The following is a 19447-nucleotide window of genomic DNA, read 5'->3' as shown; positions in this document are numbered from 1 at the left end:
ACCTTAATGATTCTATGATTCTATGGAGAGCTTTGACTCAGCAATAAATCAACCTGAACACGTGCTTCTGAATGAAAAAGTCAATGCTCTACTGCACCTTCAATTCTAGTGCTTAGGAAGAGAAAAACCAGCATATTAACGAAATGCTGAAATATATTTATCTTTTATATTACCACTAACTGAATAACAATGGAACAAGTGGTGAAATAGTCCAAAATTACACACCAATGAGAAAATTCTCAGTATTAATAAATACTGATTGCCCAATTATTTTAACAGCAAGAATCACATGGAGTACATTAGAAAGAAACTGTAGGATAACATCAGACTGCAATATACTCAAATTTCCTTACAAAAATACAAAACATTTTCAAACTACCTTGTAACACTTCCAAGCTTTCTATTTTAAATATCTTTTGTTCTGTAGAAAATCCTGTGTGATTTAGAGTCCAAAGATACTTGCTATGTACAGCAACATTTTAGTACCAAATAAATAGCCATATTACTGGAAGACCAAGAGTAGTAGGCAACTTGAAAAGACAAAATTTCCCAAACCATATTCTGTAACTCAGGGAGGTTGACTCCATTTAAAATGGAGTTTGTTTTTTAGCCACAACAAAGAAAAGATACTAGTGTGAACCCTGGATAAAGCTCCTTGTGTAGAAAGCCCAGAAAGTATGACTAGACTGGGGCAGAACACAGACAAATCATGCTCTTTACCTTTAGTACCTGCCCTAGAATCTCTAATCTCCTGTGATAAATAGCTCTGACCCCACTTCTTCTGTAGTAGTAGGAGAAAAACCAGACTGTGACAGCTCCCACTGCCAAAAGCCTGTGAGCAAGATCTGCCACAATTTATTCTCTCTTCCTATAAAAATGTAGTATGTTCAATTAACATTACAACTGATCCCACTTAATCAATACAATTTACATTTCCTTTGTAAAGCCACATTAAAGTTAATGGAAAATGTATCACCAAGTTATATTATTTAATTTTATTTAATTCTTTTCCCCCCATTTTTCTTTTAGCACCAGAGAATCAGTGCTATTATATAACATTAACTAACACATTTCTTTTACAAATAAAGTTAACTTACTTTATACTAGGGATGATGGAGGCAGCTGGAAGAGGGGGTGAAAGCCGTGGAGGGACATCATATTCTTCATTTATGAGATGACCATTCGAAAAGACCTAAAAATCACACAAATGCTACAATAGGTCTCTCTTCCCATTTGTTATCATGGATGTTCATCAACCAGGTATTACAAAATAGACTTTGAGAAGATTATGGGTAAAGGCTTTCCCAGGAGTTGACACTACAGAGCTGTCACCTGATGTGACTCTTTCATACCTGTTTCAGCACACCCCATTTGGGAGCTGTAGAACACATTAGCCTAAAACTTCACCAAAAGAGGAAGCTCCACCTCATGGTTACTAGATGGACTACTCAGTTACAGCTGAACTGCATGTGGGAAAGTTAAGACTTCGAGACTGCAGACCGATCAAAGTGAGAGATAAGTACAGGGGGAAAACAACAGGTACAGCATGCTAAGCATAGTAAGGTTTTTTTTAAACTCAGTGATACAGTGCCTGCCAAAATCCACCCCCTACCTACAGGATCATCTTCCCAATTCTTGGTTTTTTCCAATAGCAAAAAGATATTACAATTGATACATGAATCAGGGATGAATTCATTAAACGTTTCCCTTGTGAACATGCATACAGCCTGAAACAATAATTCAGAGTTGTCAGTTGCTCCATTTAGCCAAATGGCTTAGATCTATAACCTGAAGACAACAGTTCAAATGACATTTGGTTAAAAAAACCCACATATGTAACTTCTCCAGACTACAATGGCGCTTCTGCACTGAGTCATTATTCTGATTTGAGAAGCATTCATTCCATAAGCTTCAATACTGCAGCAGACCACAACTGGAATGTTATATGAAGGCATAAACCAAGTATCCTCTTAAAAACAGGTAGTACTTTAAACAATAGCCCAGAGGTAAGTAAAATTTCGGTGTTTTGCCTCAATGCTGATAAAAGGACATTCTGATTATATATCATGGACTTCTTAAGTGCCTTTGATCATATGTCAATGTTCTTTACCAATACTAATTGAATTTCATTAACATACTTCCAAAATAACCAAAACATCTATATATTTTTTTTAAATGGAGATAGAAAGGTTATATAGCTTGTGACATTGAGAAAAGCAAACAGAGAGAAAAATTGATGATTTCTACTGTGACTTAAGCACAAATCCATCCTTCTTAGCACATGCTATGTAGTCTTCAAGAAAAATAAGAGCAGCATCTTTGAGTTAACAACCTGCTCTATGAATGAATTACTGAGCTGCTTTGATAAAACTGATTAGAGTCAAACTAGGAATTTTTTTCTTAGGCCATCACCATTTGATCTCTTTTCAGACCTAAGCATCCCCAACTGTCTTGCAAGTTGTCTGAAGCTGCATAGTGCCAGAACTACTACTTCTACACTCTCCTCACCGTATATCTTCAATTAACATATAGAAACAATCCTTCTATTTTTTTGACAGAAGAAACACCATAGTTAGAGACATACAATACTATTCACTGCAAGAAAGGACAAGAAAACATACTTCTGTAGGTGACAAGCAGATGCCCCCTAGCCAAACCAAGGCAGACAATCAGTAAAAAGGTTGCAAGTGACAACTCTGAACACCCTCAGCACTGAAAATGGATTTTTGGGCATTACACTGGACATTTGTCCAACAGATGTCAAAAGCTTCTATGGACAAATTACAACGATGTACAACTCTAGCAGCTGGAGTTCTGATTTAAGTAAAAAGGAGGAAAAATTAAGCTAAAGATATGTGTATTACTGTAAACAATTGACTAAGAAAAAGGGAATTGCAATGCTAATTATCATGAATAAGTTTTAGAGTATTGATTATAATACCAAGTCAAACAATGCAATACTGGGGTTGTCCCACTAAGCACTTTCAAGGATGTTGCCCATATAGCCAGTGGTAAAGATACAATAAATGATGCTACATTTAGCTTGGCTTTGGATGTACTTGTTTACTCTTTCTTAGGGTCAAGGCAGATTAGATCTTCTCCATTAGACTATACTGAACATCATGACTAATTCAATGCTATTTTGAAAATAATGTTTTACTGATGAACAACACAACTGACCTTTAAAATATTTAGATTTTTGTGCAAATGCACGTAACATATCTGACAATTTAAGTACGCTTGTATGCATCATCTATACATATTGCATACATTACAGATTGAAGAGGTTACCAAGTCCTTATCTCACCTATGACAGAGGTAACTGGAACATCTACTATTCCATCAGCAAATGCATATACAGTTTTGGCATAAGACACTTTCAAAGTGGACCTGAGATGCTATATAACCATACTACAGCATATAGGGCTATCTTATTATCATGCACCAACTGTACGGATAACTTGCTAAAAGAACATAGCAAATCTAGAATTTTCTCTCCCAGCAATTTTTGAAGGTTTCATGTTAAAACTGTAACTTATACCTTCAGATATTGTTGCTTTACAAATTACAGTATTTAACAAACCATTTATTTATGACCAGCTTACTATTAAGAATCAACAGGAAAGACTTGGAAACAGCACATCAACACTGACCAATATAAACAATACTTTAGCCTATGCAAGACAATGTTGCAGTAGGGTATCAAATTAGGATCCAACACATTCAGCTCATTTCATACCTTGGCACCTTCTGCAGGCAGCTCGTGACGTCTATGTTTCCTCATAAATCCAGGATCAGAACTTATGCGGTTGTGCCTTCCATTTATGTTTGAAATTGCAGTCAGTCCTGGTTTGGGAGAAGTATCACTCCCCATTCGACATCCTACTAACTGACTCGTCCCAAACACATCTCTGGGACACCAGCCTTCAAGGGGCATCGGCTGATCTCTGGAAGGCACGCTTTCCGGATGATGCAGGTGTCTGCTTATCCTGTTGTCTGGTGGAATTGGAGGGGGTCTCTCTGGTGGGGGTGGCGGAGGATCACGCAAGGGAGGTGGTGGTGCTGGCAAAGGTTTGTCTTGTTTCCTTACCATACAAGGAGAAGACTAGGCAACACAGTAAGTAAAAAAAAAATATATATAGGCATGCATATTTCTCTCATTATCAGGTATGGCTTTACCATTTCTAACTGAGATATTTTCAAGGCATCACAACAGTACTCGCCAGTAGGTTAAATGTCAGTCTTGTCCTTGCATTCTGCAGGCAACCTGGCCTCTCTTCAGAAAGCATGCCCCCATTTCTGCTGTTGCATGAGTAACCCAAGGGAGGAGGCAGATGGGAGAAAAGAAAACTGCCTGAGGCAGATTTATCTGACCCATAACTTTTTTCCAGAATCCTTTGCTTTGATCCCTTGAATCACTTATTTAGCTGCTTAAATGAATTCTGAGGGATGTTTGGAAAAAAGCGAAAAAACAAGTTACCAGGGGGAAAAAACCCCAATAACTTGCACAGGTAGTGGTATAGCTTCTAAGAGCACAAATCTGACAAAACAAAAAGATTTTTGTTAGGTTAGGAGTGAACTACTAACAGCATTTTACAAAATAATGCTCAGGCCAGATCTTCAGAAAATGTTTTGCTCTTACCACCAGCCACCATAAGAAATACAAGGAAGATGATTTCCCTCGGAAGGTGTAATTTTAATGGACTCTGGTAAGCCTGCATATTATGACCTCTTGAAGAGATGGAGGTCACAAAAGTTTTAAAGTAAGAACAGCAGTTGCTCTTCACTTGACAGACTAACCCATCATTATTCTTTAAGCATCACCTCAATATGTTACTTAAATTTAAAATAGCTATTCTACCTGCAGCTCTACTCATATAAATAGGACAGTATATTAAATAAAGTGTTTAATTCAGATGCTGCTTAAGAAAAATAGTCATTATGGCTAGGTCCAAAAATCTTTGTTATAGCTTATAGTTATAGTTTTCATTGCAGAAAAAGAGGTTTTTGACTGAAGTAGTAGCCTTGCTAGTACTAAATTGTCTCTTTTTTTCTTAATATGAATTTTTTTAAAGTATAAAATTATTCCTTGTTGCCCTCATCTTAGTTCCCTTTCATCCCCCCAATTTTATTTTTTTTTTCCAGGAAAAGTTTCAAGGAAAAAAACCCAGCATTTTCAAATAATGTCACTGAAAAATTTGAAGCAATATTAATGCTATATCTAATTTTCTGTTATTTATAAGACATAAACTTTGTAAGAATATGCTATTGTAAAATTGATTTTTAATGGATGTACCAAATGTTTAGCATATATCCTCAATGTTTTATAAATTCCTTTGTATAATTTAAAAAGTAATGAAAGAAGTTTAAAGAAACTATTCAAAATTTTATTTTTTTCCTTTAAATTATAAACCATCAGAATCTTAAACAGGTTGATCTTCAAGCTTGAAGTAAATACCTGACAAAATAAATATGGTACTTCATACTGGATTATTAAGATCACACAGGTTTCAAGTCATGTTTTGAACTTGAATTTGAATTCATCTAAAAATCAAAACTTAAAATCTAATTCCTGCTCTCTATGCAGCAACCACAACAAAATGATCAACTCATAATAGAGAGCAACAAACACAGTATTTGCACTTATTCATGCTTACCTACCCAAAAAAAATCATTAACTCTATATTATGATTAGATTCACAAAAAACAGCATACAATATATTAGCTATAGATTATTATTTCCCTTGAGACTTGAGTCTTAACATATACCAGTTAAGGTTTTGAAAGCAAGGTATCTGCACATATCCTTCTTGTAAGGATACTGTGGAAATTGAGCATAAATCATGATGAGAGCACAACATATAATTTAAATGAGATAATGACCTTAAAATCTATTTTCAGGAAACTTTAATTTCTATTTATTTTAATTAATCGGGGTTTATTACAGAATTGATCCATCATAACAACGCCTTTATAATTCTGACCATAAACAAGTGCAATACAATAAGCAGACAGAGGTCACATTTGACCAACACATGTAGCTGTAAACTTCTGCCTATGTAAGGTATTACGCAAAGGGTCAGAAACTCACCAAAGTCAACTGAGGTAGATAAGAGATATAATCCATGTGGATCTAATCTAAAGTTTTTCTAAGCTACAAGGAATTATTAAAGTTCTTTTGGACAGAACAAACTCCTGAGAAAGAAAATACACATGGAAAATTTCATAATAGCCTACCTTCTGAAACACAAAAAGCCTCCTCGCCTTGAAAACAACCAAATACAATTTCTCAATATTCATAAATAAAGAAATAATGATTCAATAAGACTCACCTTTGGTGATCCAGTTGGGCTGGCACATGGTGACCGCGCTACTCCCTTCTGAATAAGATCCAGGCGAGGAGGTACAGGTGGAAGACTAAGATGTGGTATTTGTAGAGGGTCTGGAAGTGGTTTTCTTCTTTGTGCAAGAGGGGAAGATCCCGGGGAAGTCACTGGTGAATTCTGCCTCTCGTTGCACTTAAGACACAAAGAAATATCACTAGTATTTACCTGGTGGCCAAATATACAACTTCGATTCCATAACTAAAACATTCGATACTTGTCAGGTACTTACTAATAGTCATTTATCATAATGGACACCCTGCTACTCCTAATTAATAGGCAATATGAGTGCTCAGCTCACGGTTACTGAAAAAAATGTCAACAAGTCATTCTACCTCAAAACTAAGATCCATGTTAACTTGTGATGAAAACAAAAGAACATATATTCCAGTAATTTGTTTAAAAAAAACAAGCAATCATTGCCATGCAAAACAGAACAATCACAGACATTCTACTGTAGTACTGCTACTCTTGAGGATCTTTTTACTCTTAAAGAGGACTCCATCTAAAATTCTATACATGACTTTTAAAAGGCACATGCCTATGATACTGTCTGTTAACTCAGCCTGTTTTCAAATTATACTTCCATAGAAAATGGAATGTATCTTCTGAAAACTTACAAATCAAAATCATCAGCAAGCCGATAGGCAAAGTAGTTATCTCTTTCCTCATTTATTTGCTGATTTACAAAAATAATTTTAGGACAATTGAGTTTATAATTTTATCAAATATTAAACTAATGACACACACACTTAACATCCCCCCAAGTGACAAATGAGGGCCTTTTTTTTCCTTGTCTTGTCCCTTCAAATTCATCAGAACCAAAGATTTCAATCCTCAATACAGGCTCCACCTACTTTTGCAACTAGTTTTTCATCTGGCTAAGTTTTAACAAACACAGTTTAGTTGTTTTCATTAATCAGCTTAAGTTACTTCTGTGAACCCACTGTATTTGTATCAGTGTACTGTGAGCAAACCTGGATGTTTATGCTGTTCTGTGCCTTCCCTGACAGTAGACACAAGTAGGTGGAAGACATGCACACCAAGCATCAGCCTTCAGCCACTTGTGCACCGAGGGATTCTCATATTCTCACTACGTAACTTGCCTATAGAGGCTAACAACCTGCCATCTTCTTAAGGGAAGCATATAAAATTGCTCACAAAAAATGCACCCATCTCCAAGTTAAATCACTGTGATTAAAACCTTTCCCCTCTTTTCATAAGCTTTTCCTCACCAATGCTATACACCCTACAGTGATGACAGGGATAGGACTAGGAAGTTCTTTAACAAGGTAAACAAGTAAACAACATTGCCCTTTTTTACATATAGTGACTATGTTAAAGAATCTGAAAACTTCATAAATTCAAAAGGAGATCCAGGAAAAGAATCTAGTATACTGACTCCTTACCCTATGCACTACAGCTTAGTTTAATATTTTGTCCTATACAATTAGCATTGCTAGTAAATTTCCTTCAGAAATAGGAGCTACCACAGTATTACTGGATAAGACTGCCAGAAAAAAATGAGACAGAAGAGTGAGGGGGTGTTGAAGAGCTAGAATGATGAGGTTCAATTCCATTGCCAGAATGACTTTTTTTTGTGATATGTAAAGTCTTACCACTTGGTCTACATGCATAAGCTCAGTGCCACAGTGACACATTCAATTTCAAGGGATCGAGCAAACTCAAGATTCATGGCTCTTCAGAAGATTCCCAGTTTCTCCCTTCTATAAAGAAGTGGTCACAGCATTCATATTAAATGCCTTAAATACAGTCCTTACATTTTGTTTCCTTTAATTGGTGAATGTCCCTGACCTTGACTGGAAGTCCATGAGGATAAACACATGAATGATTATGAGGTGCTTAGCCTCTCTGAACATTATGGGAAGTTGAATAACTAAGCTAGATACATATCTTGCTGCTTGCCTGAGCAACCATAAGTATAAAATTGCTACAAACTGAATGTCAATTCATTTGCCTTAACAGAAAGCATCTATCAGTTAAATAGCATAATAAACACTGCATCATTTAATAGTATTAGTTTTCAAAGTTTAGCTATAACTCCATCAAGCATCCCTAAAAGCCAAGAGCCATGTAATATAATATAGTCAGTGCTTTGGCTTCAGCATCAGACAGAAAATGAACTTCTTTACCAAATTACTTGAAATGGAACCAAATAAGGAGGTGTCTCACTTCCAAAAAGATACAATTATTGAAAATAAATGAATGTGTTGTAGTAAGCCTCTACATTTTAGATGTTGCACAACATACTATGTCTCAGTCAGCAGGGAATTGCTCCAGAAAATCTATAAAACAATCTTTTATATATATATATATATACACACACACACACACACACATATAAAATAGGAGTTGGAAACAAAGAATGTGAAAAATAGGAAATACTGAATACAGAATACTGGACAGGAAACATTTGTTTGGAATTTAAGATGTTCTAATGGTTGTATCATCACATTAATTAACTCAAATGTCCTGAGAAGGTAACCTGACAGATTCTCAAATATCACACTGTGTAGTTATGTGAATCCACAGCTAAATGAACAGCATTGTACTGACAGCATTTTAAGATTACCCATCACTGTTTCTCTATGACAACCTCATCTTACACAGTTCTGCTCTACAGAACCACTAGGCAAAATGATATGGTCTTCCCTCACGGGTTCCACTGGTCTCATCCATGTGAGAGTTCTTTTCTCCTGCCATAACAACAGCACAGCTCCAGCAGAGACAGAAATAATGGAAATCTTCATATTTAAAACCCACTGGGGACTGACGTTATTTTCAGATTTATGGAAAGAAGTGTCTGAAAGACACACCTAATACGTAGTAGGCAACAAAAACTAGAACAATATGAAAATTTATTTAAAAATTCAAGAACAGTAGAACCTGACATGGTTTTAATCCTGTTGAAACAGGAGATTGATTGATGTGATAAACTTCTAGTTACATATATATCAGGTGTTTAGCTATCTCTATCCACCATAATATATTAATGCTAAATCACAACAGACAAAATGAAATGCAAATTTTTCAAAGTCCTAAGTGCATGAAAGGATTTCAATTTAAGCTTACATCAATGTCTTGTTTCAGAATAGTAAAATAATCTTTCAGTCCCCTGAACTGCTATTCCCTACAGCCACAAGGCTATCAGAGCATGCTGTGGCCCCAGAGATTTCAAGAAGAGAACTGATGATAGCCAACAGGTTAAAGAATAACTTATGAGGCACGAGGAAAAAAAAAAAAAAAAAAAAAGGGAAAATAGGGAAAATAGCTGATCGCAAAATTAGTTTCTCTTCCCTGCGTGGAAGCTTAATCCATGTCACAGCTTGGTGCTGCAGTAACAGAGAATGATTTGCTGGGAAAAACTGAAAATGATGATTCCCTGTTTAGATCTACTGAAACTAAAAATGAAACAAACAAAACAAAATATTCCACAGCAACAGATTTTCTTCAACATTCAGTACCAGTTTTCCATCATATTCCCATTACTATGAGATTGTCAGTGACCAGCTGGAATCCATGGAGCTCCACCTGGAGATGGATGAGCTGCTGCCAGAGAACTTACGGCTCAGGGTTTAAAGAGAAGGCAGGTGAAGGAGATGTTGTAGTGGGGGTCTGATACAGGCCGCCTGACCAGGAAGACTGAGTAGATGGGGCCCTCTATAAACAGACAGAAACAGCTTTGAGTTTGCAAGTCCTTTATGGGGGACTTCAACCACCCCGGTACCTGTTGTCAGAAAACACAGCAGGGCACCAGAAACTGTAGAGATGCCTGGAACGCATTGATGACAACTTCCTCTTCCAAGTGTTACAGGAACCGAGAAGAAAAGGTGCTATGCTGGACTGTGTCCTTACCAACAAGGAGGGGCTGTTGAGTAGTGTGAAGCTTAAGGGCAGCCTTGGCTGCAGTGACTATGATTTCATAGATCCTTGGGGGATCAAAGGGGGTGCACAGAAAACACACTACTCTGGACTTCAAGAGAGCGGACTTCGACCTCTTCAGGGACCTGCTTGGCAGTGTCGTGGAACAAAGCCCTAGAGGAGGGAAGAGGGGCCCAAGAAAGCTGGTCAGTATTCAAGGGCCACCTCCTTCATGCACAGGAGCAGTGCATCCCAAGAAAGAGGATGTCAGGCAAGAATGCTAGGAGGCCTCCCAGGATGAAAAAGGAGCTCATGGACTTACTCTGGCACAAAAAGAAAATATATAGGGAGTGGAAGCAAGAATGAGTTAGCTAGGAGGCATACAAAGAGGCTGTCCCAGCAGCCAGGGATCAGGTTAGGAAAGATAAAGCCCAAACAGAATTAAATCTAGCCAGGGACATAAAGAAGAACAAGAACTTCTGCAAGTACATCAGTGATAAAAGGAAGACTAGGGAAGATGTGGGCCCTCTCTGAAAGGAAACTGGAGACCTGCCCATGAGGGATATGGATAAGGCTGAGGTACTCAATGACTTCTTGCCTCAGTCTTCACTGCCAACAGCTCTGTCTGCACTACCCAAGTTGCAGAAAGTGAAGGTAAGAACTGGAAGAAGGAAGATCTGCCCACTGTAAGTGAAGATCAGGTTTGAGACCATCTAAAGAACCTGAAGGTGCACAAGTCCATGGGACCTGACAAGATCCATCCATGGATCCATCCATGGGTCCTGAGGGAACTGGCAGACGAAGTTGCCAGGCCATTAACTGTCATATTTGAAAGGTCATGGCAGTCGGGTGAAGTTCCCACAGACTGAAAAAGGGGAAACATAAACCCCATTTTCAGGAAGGTTAAAAAAGATGACCCAGGGAACTACAGGCCAGTCAGTCTCACCTCTGTGCCTGGCAAGATCATGGAGCAGATCCTCCTGAAGGCTCTACTAAGGCACATGGAAAATGAAGGAGAGGTGACTGGTAATCAGCATGACTTCACCAAGGGCAAATCGTGCCTAACAAACCTGGTGGCCTTTTATGATGGAGTTATGGCATCAGTGGACAAAGGAAGAGCAAATGACATCATCTACCTGGACTTTTGCAAAGTATTTGACACTGTCCCGCACAACATCCTGATGGCCAAATTGGAAAAACATGGATTTGATGGATGGAACACCCGCTGGATAAGGAATTTGCTGGATAGTCACACTCAGAGAGTTGCAGTCAACAGCTCAATGTCTAAATGGAGACCAGTTACAAGTGGTGTTCTTCAGGAATCAGTACTGGGACTGGTGCTATTTAACATCTTTGTTGGCAACATGGACAGTGGGATCAAGTGCACCCTCAGCAAGTTTGCGGATGACACCAAGCTGTGTGGTGCAGTCAACATGCTAGAGGGAAGAGGTGTCATCCAGGGGGACCTGGACAGGCTTGAGAGGTGGACCCATGCCAACCTCATGAAGTTCAACAAGGCCAAGTGCAAGGTCCTGCACATACGTTGAGGCAATCCCAAGAACAAGTACAGGCTGGGAGGAGAATGGATAGAGAGTAGCCTTGAGGGGATTCGGGGGTGGAAAAACTGAACATGAACCGGCAGTGTGCACCTGCGGCCCAGAAGGCCGACCACATCCTGGGCTGCATCAAGAGAAGTATGGCCAGCAGGTCGAAGAAGGTGATTGTCCCCCTCTACTCTGCTGAGACCCCACCTGGAGTATTGTGTCCAGTTCTGGGCCCCTCAACGCAAGAAGGACATTGAGCTGTTGTGGTGTGTCCAGCGGAGGGCCATGAAGATGATCAGAGGGCTGGAACACCTCCCCTATGAGGACAGGCTGAGAGAGTTGGGGTTGTTCAGCCTGGGAAGAGAGGGCTCCAGGAGGACCTTATAGCAGCTTTCCAGTACCTGAAGGGGGCATACAGGAAACATGGGGAGGGAGCTTTCATAAGGGCATGCAGCGACAGGATGAGGGGTAATGGATTTAAACTGGAAGAGGGCAGATTTAGACTAGATATAAGGAATAAATTCTTTACTGTGAGGATGGTGAGACACTGGATCAGGTTGCCCAGAGAAGCTGTGGATGCCCCCTCCCTGGAAGTGCTCAAGGCCAGGCTGGATGAGACTTTGAGCAACCTGGTCTAGTGGAGGGTGTCCCTGCCCATGGCAGGGGGAATTGAACTCGATGATCTTTAAGGTCCCTTCCATGATTCTATGATTCTATTAAAACCCCACCCTTTTCCTGTCCAACCCCATCCAACCTGTCTAGCTGCATCATGTGCTGCATCATGTGATGTTTGTTGACAGCCAGGACAACAAGATGGCTGCACTTGATGTGGATGCCAGGGCACCAACAGATGTACATAACACCTACTCTTTTTGGCAGAGTCCCGAAGGACAAAGATATTTTCAGTTTTTCTGTTTGTCACCTGCTGGAGGTTTCTTTGTATTTTCTGTTCACTGGAAATATAACACAATGACAGCAGCAGAGTGACAAAAAGAGAAAACAAGCAAGTGATTAAGACACAAAGTAATGCAAATGAACTGGCAGTGACAGAAGACAGACCTTCAGCATACAAAGGGACTCTGCTGCAACACACACAGACCCGTGCAATAAAGATGTAATTAAGGAAAAGAACACAGACTCCTTTGTAACAACACGGACTTCATCTGCTTGGCATGACTGCTGTCAAGGGAAAAGCAGCTGTGACTGACTTTGCAATTGTAGTGCAGAGTGGATCACACTTGTGTTATTTAATCAGATGTATTTATTACTGGGATATAGTGGTATCAGTTTGCCCCTAGAGGTAACAAACTCAAGAATAAGGTTGCTTCTGACCTTGATTACAATTTCTAGTGAAGGATTTTCTGATGGAAATACTAGCAGTCAGGCTATTGAACTGAGAGTATCAGCTTCAAACAGCTTTCGGTCAGAGAGGCACATATGAAAAGCATATTCAACACAAATCCTAGCAGGTGACTGACTGAGGAATATTATCCTGTTTGTTAATGTCCTGCTGGAGAGAACTCAGTAATTTATAAATTGCATAATGAGACATCTAAGAAGGTCCAAGCAGATCTACACCAGAAGTGGACTTTTCATGTCCAAGTACTTCCCTGAACTTTTTTTATTTATAATCAGATAAGAGTAATTCAGATATTTCTTATTTCTCATTAGGATAAATTGTGACCTAGACAGATTAGTATAATCTGGACTTAAAAATTTGTATGAGGATATAAAGTTACATCACTTAAACTTGACGGCTGTAAACAACTTTACATGGACGGGTTTGTTCTTTATTTGATCTTTCCATTGCTGATCCAAGAAAATGCACATGAAGGAGGGAGAGGGAGTTAACGCTGTGAGAGCCAGCACCACATTGCCCAAAGGAATCAGTAAAATACATTTTAACTAAGGGAAGCACATTGCTTCCCAGCATTCATGCCTCTTTCAAATACTAATAGCTAAGCAGTTAAGAACTCTCTTGTTGTGTGTGTGGCATGAATTTAATAAATTCTTACAAAGCAGGTGTACCATTAGGATGGAAGTGACATATATGTATGAGTTAAGAATGTACAGCTGAAGGGAATACTTGGATATGTATTTGAAGTCTTTTTTTACATATTCCTGTATTTTATAAGATGAAATTAAAATCATTATTCCTATGTAATACATGGATTTTCTCATTATGAGAAAAAAGTAAATTTAGTAATATGGAAATGAGGAGAGGAGTCAAAAAACAGGAACTCCTCCCATATTTTGAGAAACAAGGTCTTTTGTCATGATTTTTTAAGTTTGACCGAACTCATCTGCTAAAAGAACCCTAAACACGACAATCTGTGGCTTTCAGATTGTGACAATTTCCTATAACTATTTTAAAGTAACAGTGTGAAACAAAGGCAGGTTTTGGTGCATTCAGACTGCTAGGAAATTAATTCCAGAGAAGACAGTTAACTTCCCAGACAAGGTAACTTAATCTAGTTTTAGAAGGAAGTGTTTTCAGAGAATGTTAACTCACTTTAAGCTATTGAAAACCTCATAGTCTCCTATACTGCTAGGTCCTTCCTCTATGTTTTCATGTAGTGCTATGTGGATCAAACAATTATCTTAGCACTTATGAATTCAAAATTATTTGCTCTTAACAAGAACTTCTGCACTATGCATTTTCCTTATTTCTTTCTTTCTTTTTAGAAGAAGTGTACGAAGTTACATCTTGTACCAGGTGAAGTGGCAGACAACTTAATTCATTGGGAGAATTGAATATTAAACATTATGGAAGAATAAACATAGCCTAATAGAGACTCAAATGCCCTATTCAAAAATGAAAAAAAGCCATTTTTAATATTTACTTGAGCCTGTAATCTGCACATTTTTTTTAATGTGCATTTTATAACATTGTGCTTGGCTAGCACAAACAGTAGAGAGCTGAGAAAAGGAACACTTCAGTCAATAACTACATTAGCTAATCTGATACCATGGGGCTGGAAATTTCTCAGTAATGAGACAATTAACAGAGGTTTTGGCACCACTCATCATCTTTCTTTCATAAAGAAATATCTGAAGACAATTTGAAAATTAGAAAAAAATAAGCTGCTTGATGAGGCAGACAAATAGACTAATTGCAGTGGATTTCTCTTAAAGCCTCTGTCACAGCTGATCTGCTGTTGACTCATACACAACACCTATCAAGAATGATTCATTTTTCTTAAAGTGTACACATTTACTCATTCGATTAAAGAATAAGTAGCTTTGTGATTATTCTTTTCCTTAAAGCAATTTCAAGTCTGAGGTCCCTCAGGGGCTTAATTCAGATACCTGTTACAGTTTATGAGTACGCTTCAGAGTCAGAGTGATAAACTGCAGAATTGGTGTTTTTCTGATATGCAACTTAAATTCATACAAGTACAGCAGGTGATAAAAAAACTGTATCTTCTTTACATTTTAATGACAATTCCAATAAGTGCTTTTCAGGTTTTTATTTTGTCAAGAAGAGCTCAGTTAAAAACCCACTCAGGCCCCTTTATCAGTGACAGAACCTGACGGTGTGTGCTTCTAAAATGGGCTTACTGTAACTACTCTTTGCTCATTACTAGCCTGATATGCCACAAGAAGGTTTTCTCAGTAATACCATATTGTCTAGCCAGATGATTTGAGACAAAATCAGCCCATTTGATTTTCAAGGATTAACAGCTTTATGTTGAGAAAGCATATGACAGTCTTTGCAATAACAGAAGAATTGAAAAAATTGTTCATTGAGATTACAAAGTAACAACAGTATCAGCAAGTTGGCTGCAAGAATGAATTGTTGTCTTTGTAATCTAACTTCCATTGTTTCAAAAAATCAAATGACTACAACGCAGCCATTATGCAGTACCAGGTTAATATTAACAGCATGAACAAAACAAAACAAAAAATCAAAAAAAAGAGTAAAATCCTACACAGTGGAATAGAGGAAGAAAGGAATTTCTTCGTGCATGCTCTGAAACAACACTGTTTAGAAGGAAAAAGAAATAATGACTAAAAGAAAAAGATAAAGCTGATGAAGGCATTACTAACAAAAAATGTATGTAAATAATGCCATATTCTACACAGGTGCTGTGGTTAAGAGCATCACTGTACAACCATTGGCAACAGTTTTAAGAAGAAAACAGCAGCTGCAAATCACTTAATGACCTGATAATTTAACATTTTCAAATAAAGACTTCAAGAGGCTAACAAAGAGTGGAAAATGGTGTTCCTAAACTTCAAGGATAATTATCATGTTTTTTTCCCTGAATGATGAAATTAATTACATAAAAATAGCAAGCACCAAAGCATTCAAGCACTTGGTGGATACAGGAAACAACACTTCTTATAGTAAAGCCTATTGTTCCTTCTTTTGATAAGAGCATAATGCATTTTTGCCTTATCATGGAAGTGATAGTGTTATAAAAGCCCATCAATTCCAGGCTATCTCACAGAGGTCAGGCTGCAGACTGCAATTTAAGTCAAGGCAGGAAGGATAAACTGTTCCCAAGAGTAGGCCATGTTGTATTACATACACAACACAAGAATGATTCATACGACTTAAGAGGTTAGGAAGGATATCAGAAGTACGTATATTAACTGACACTCTCAGATATGAGGGTGAAACACTTTTTTTTTTTTTTTTTTAAACAACTGCAACGATAAGGAAATGGAAGAGTAAGATGTTACAGAATTAATTCCAAGGCAAGTATTCAATCTAGATGACCTTACTAAAAGGTAAAATACAGAAAATGCACTGTATTCAGCATTGCGTGGCCTATGACAATATTTACTCCAAGCTAAAATGTAGTAGTGAAAGCTACCAAGATAAAATAAACTTTTATTAATGATAGTGCTTATTTATCAGTGATAAAATGTTCTGTGACCAAAGAAAGATCCCAGAATTTAACACAGAGCACTTCCAGGACAAAAAACATGCAAAACACAAAGTCACTATAAATAATCTCAGATACACTTTTCCCGCTAAAAGCACCTAATACTAAACTACAGAAAAAAAAATCGTAAGCAGCTCACATGAAATATGATTAAAAGCTACTCATCTACAATACAAATTTGGTTCCAAATCACCTTTACAAAGCAATAATATTTATAACCTATTCAGAAACTCAAGTTTAATCCTAAAACACTCTGTGTATGTATATGCACACGTGCAGAAAACCAATAATATACTCTGTATATATGAAATTTTGTCTTCCTTACAAATAAAAGTTCAGGGAACTGTCCATACAGTGTATTTTGTCTAAGAGTCTCAGCTGGTGCAAAGTCATACTTCCTCCATTATAAAGGAGTTAACTCAGTTCATGTCAGGTGAGAATCTGTAATTTTTTTTTTCTCCTATTCAACTTCAGTATTGATTTTGCTGCAATATTGATACATCCTGTTTTTTCAACCCAAGAACTGTTCAGTGAGTTGCTGAAACCCAGAGCATGAAGTGCAGCCTCTTATTGTTTAAAGTTATGGACAGCTTCATTTACAAACACACAGCTTTATCTGTTGTACAATATTTGAAAATTTACCTTTCGGACTGAAGCCAAACGATTCATCATTAAAGACTCTTCCCTATCATCGTCATCATCCAAGTCCAACATGGGCATACTAAAGCTATCAATAATACTGCAGCACCTGGAGTTTTCATCCCTTGGATCAAAGGGATCCACAATTATTGGTTCAGTTCCTTTGATTTCACAGCGGCAGAAAGGACAGCCTTGGCCATCAGATTCCTGCAGCAAGACAAAGAAAGCAAATACATTTTTAAAAATAAAAAATAGAAGTAATTTTAAAAGTAGTTCTCATATCTTTCTACACAAGAATGCCCTTAAACAGGTCTCTAAGAGCTTGTAAAGCAGCACTGGAGTAAACAGGAAACAGATTCACAGACATTTCACTCTAGTAAATGATAAAATGACTGCACTTTTAAAGTCTCTATTCAAAAGATTCAGCTTCACTTAAAAATAACTAATCAAATTGCAACCATTATCTCTACAAAGCACCAAAATTGTAATTGTCTTAGTATTATTAGTCAGGAAGTAACACCTTGCATTTTGGGATTACAATTTCCCTGTTCCTTCAAAGGAAAAAGGGTGATGTGTGTAGACAGAGATAATGCATTTCATTATGTATCTTTTATATTAAATAGAAGATATTTATTTTTCATTTGAAGTTGGAAAATGCAGATGGAGCTTTAGGGTACGCAGCTCTTATTCTCTGAAGAACACATATACAGTCCATCACAGCTGCAACATTACCATCATTCAGTGATATGCATACAGAACATCTAAAGGTACAAACATTTTTTGACATGTTTAAGTAACAAACCGGTACTTTACTACATTTACAGTAAATTATGTAAAACAAGGAACTATTTTCACTTGTTATCAGCAACAAAAATTACTTGAATTTTAATATCTAAGTGGTATAATGTGTTACATGATTTTCAAGCAGCCATATTTCCATTCCTTTTACTCATTTCAGAATTCTTTTTTCCTTGTCAGAAGTAATCAAAAAGCCTTTAAAGTAGATTTCAGATACTAATGAACAGAAATATCAGAAAGACATCTTTCAAGCACTTATTTTTTCCATCAAGAGGCACAATGTGGATTTGAAGAAAAAGAAAAAAAGAAAAAACAAAAAACAACCCAAAAGAACCCTGAAGCTTTGAGAGATCAAGATAACACAACCTGAATTCAGAAATCACATTGTCACACTTGCAGTTAGGTAGACAGATAGCTAAAAAGATACAAACACCAAAATTAATTCTAAACAACCTACCTACGCTGAAATAACAAACAAGTACAGCTTTTTGATTTCTCAGATGTAAGGAGAGCTTTAATTTTTTTCTAGCATTATTTTTACCTTGACACTTGCCCATCTTACTGAACTGACAGATGATTTTACAGTTCATGGAAGCACTGTATCCCAAGGCCAGTTAACTACAGATGTTGTCTCCTAACAAGTCATGCCTATTTGCATGGTTAGTACTCGATTTTCATTTTGTACAGAAAGTTATATGTAATCTGCTTTTACCAGCCTTGCATCCTAATTACAAAGGACTAGTCAACATCCCTTACTACCTCAAAGAGTGCCTCCAAATTATATGGACCTACTGAAGTAATCACTGTCCAGTGAACAGAAAGAAGTCCTCCCTTACTTATACAATTCTTTATACAGTTTCATTTTCTAAAAACAGCCTTACAGATGAGGCACAGAGCTTTTCATTTTCACAGCTGTTTTGTATCTGCATTGTCAAATAGTTCTGTACTAGTGGTTTCCTTCCTTTCTTTTCAAAAGCACTAAGTTCATCAAAATATATTTGGTAACCAATCACAGCAGCAAAGACTTGCATTCAAGCATACGAATACGACCAAGAAATTAAAACTGAAATCCAAGATGTCTATATGAATACATACATTTGTCCATGCCCACTGAAAGGTTATTTAGAACACTATGAACCTTACAATGCAGCATGTAAGTCCATATGCTTTTAGACTCAATCCAGACATGTAGTTGTCAAACAAAAATAGATTACTGTGAAAGAAAATTACATTTTACTCCTGTTGCATAATACAAAAAGGAAACAGTTAAATCAAGTCTTATTTGAGAGACTGATCTTCATGAAGA

General features: G+C 37.3%; 1 protein-coding gene across 1 annotated transcript in view; it reads right to left on the bottom strand.

Moving 5' to 3' along the window:
- Window positions 1-1097: 1097 nt before the first annotated feature.
- Window positions 1098-19447, bottom strand: part of LOC104460843 (E3 ubiquitin-protein ligase CBL-B-like) — a gene marked incomplete at both ends in the record, with an annotated part of 40726 nt that continues 22376 nt past the window's right edge. The window contains 4 exon segments of the mRNA XM_010083402.1: window positions 1098-1192; window positions 3740-4105; window positions 6333-6518; window positions 17347-17550. Coding sequence (XP_010081704.1) covers window positions 1098-1192; window positions 3740-4105; window positions 6333-6518; window positions 17347-17550 — 851 coding nt within the window.

The sequence above is a fragment of the Pterocles gutturalis genome, unplaced genomic scaffold (genome assembly GCF_000699245.1).
Source record: "Pterocles gutturalis isolate BGI_N339 unplaced genomic scaffold, ASM69924v1 scaffold38400, whole genome shotgun sequence".
NCBI classification, from domain to species: Eukaryota; Metazoa; Chordata; class Aves; order Pterocliformes; family Pteroclidae; genus Pterocles; species Pterocles gutturalis.
Note: the sequence above shows the minus strand (reverse complement) of the source record. Positions and strands in the feature narration are given on the sequence as shown.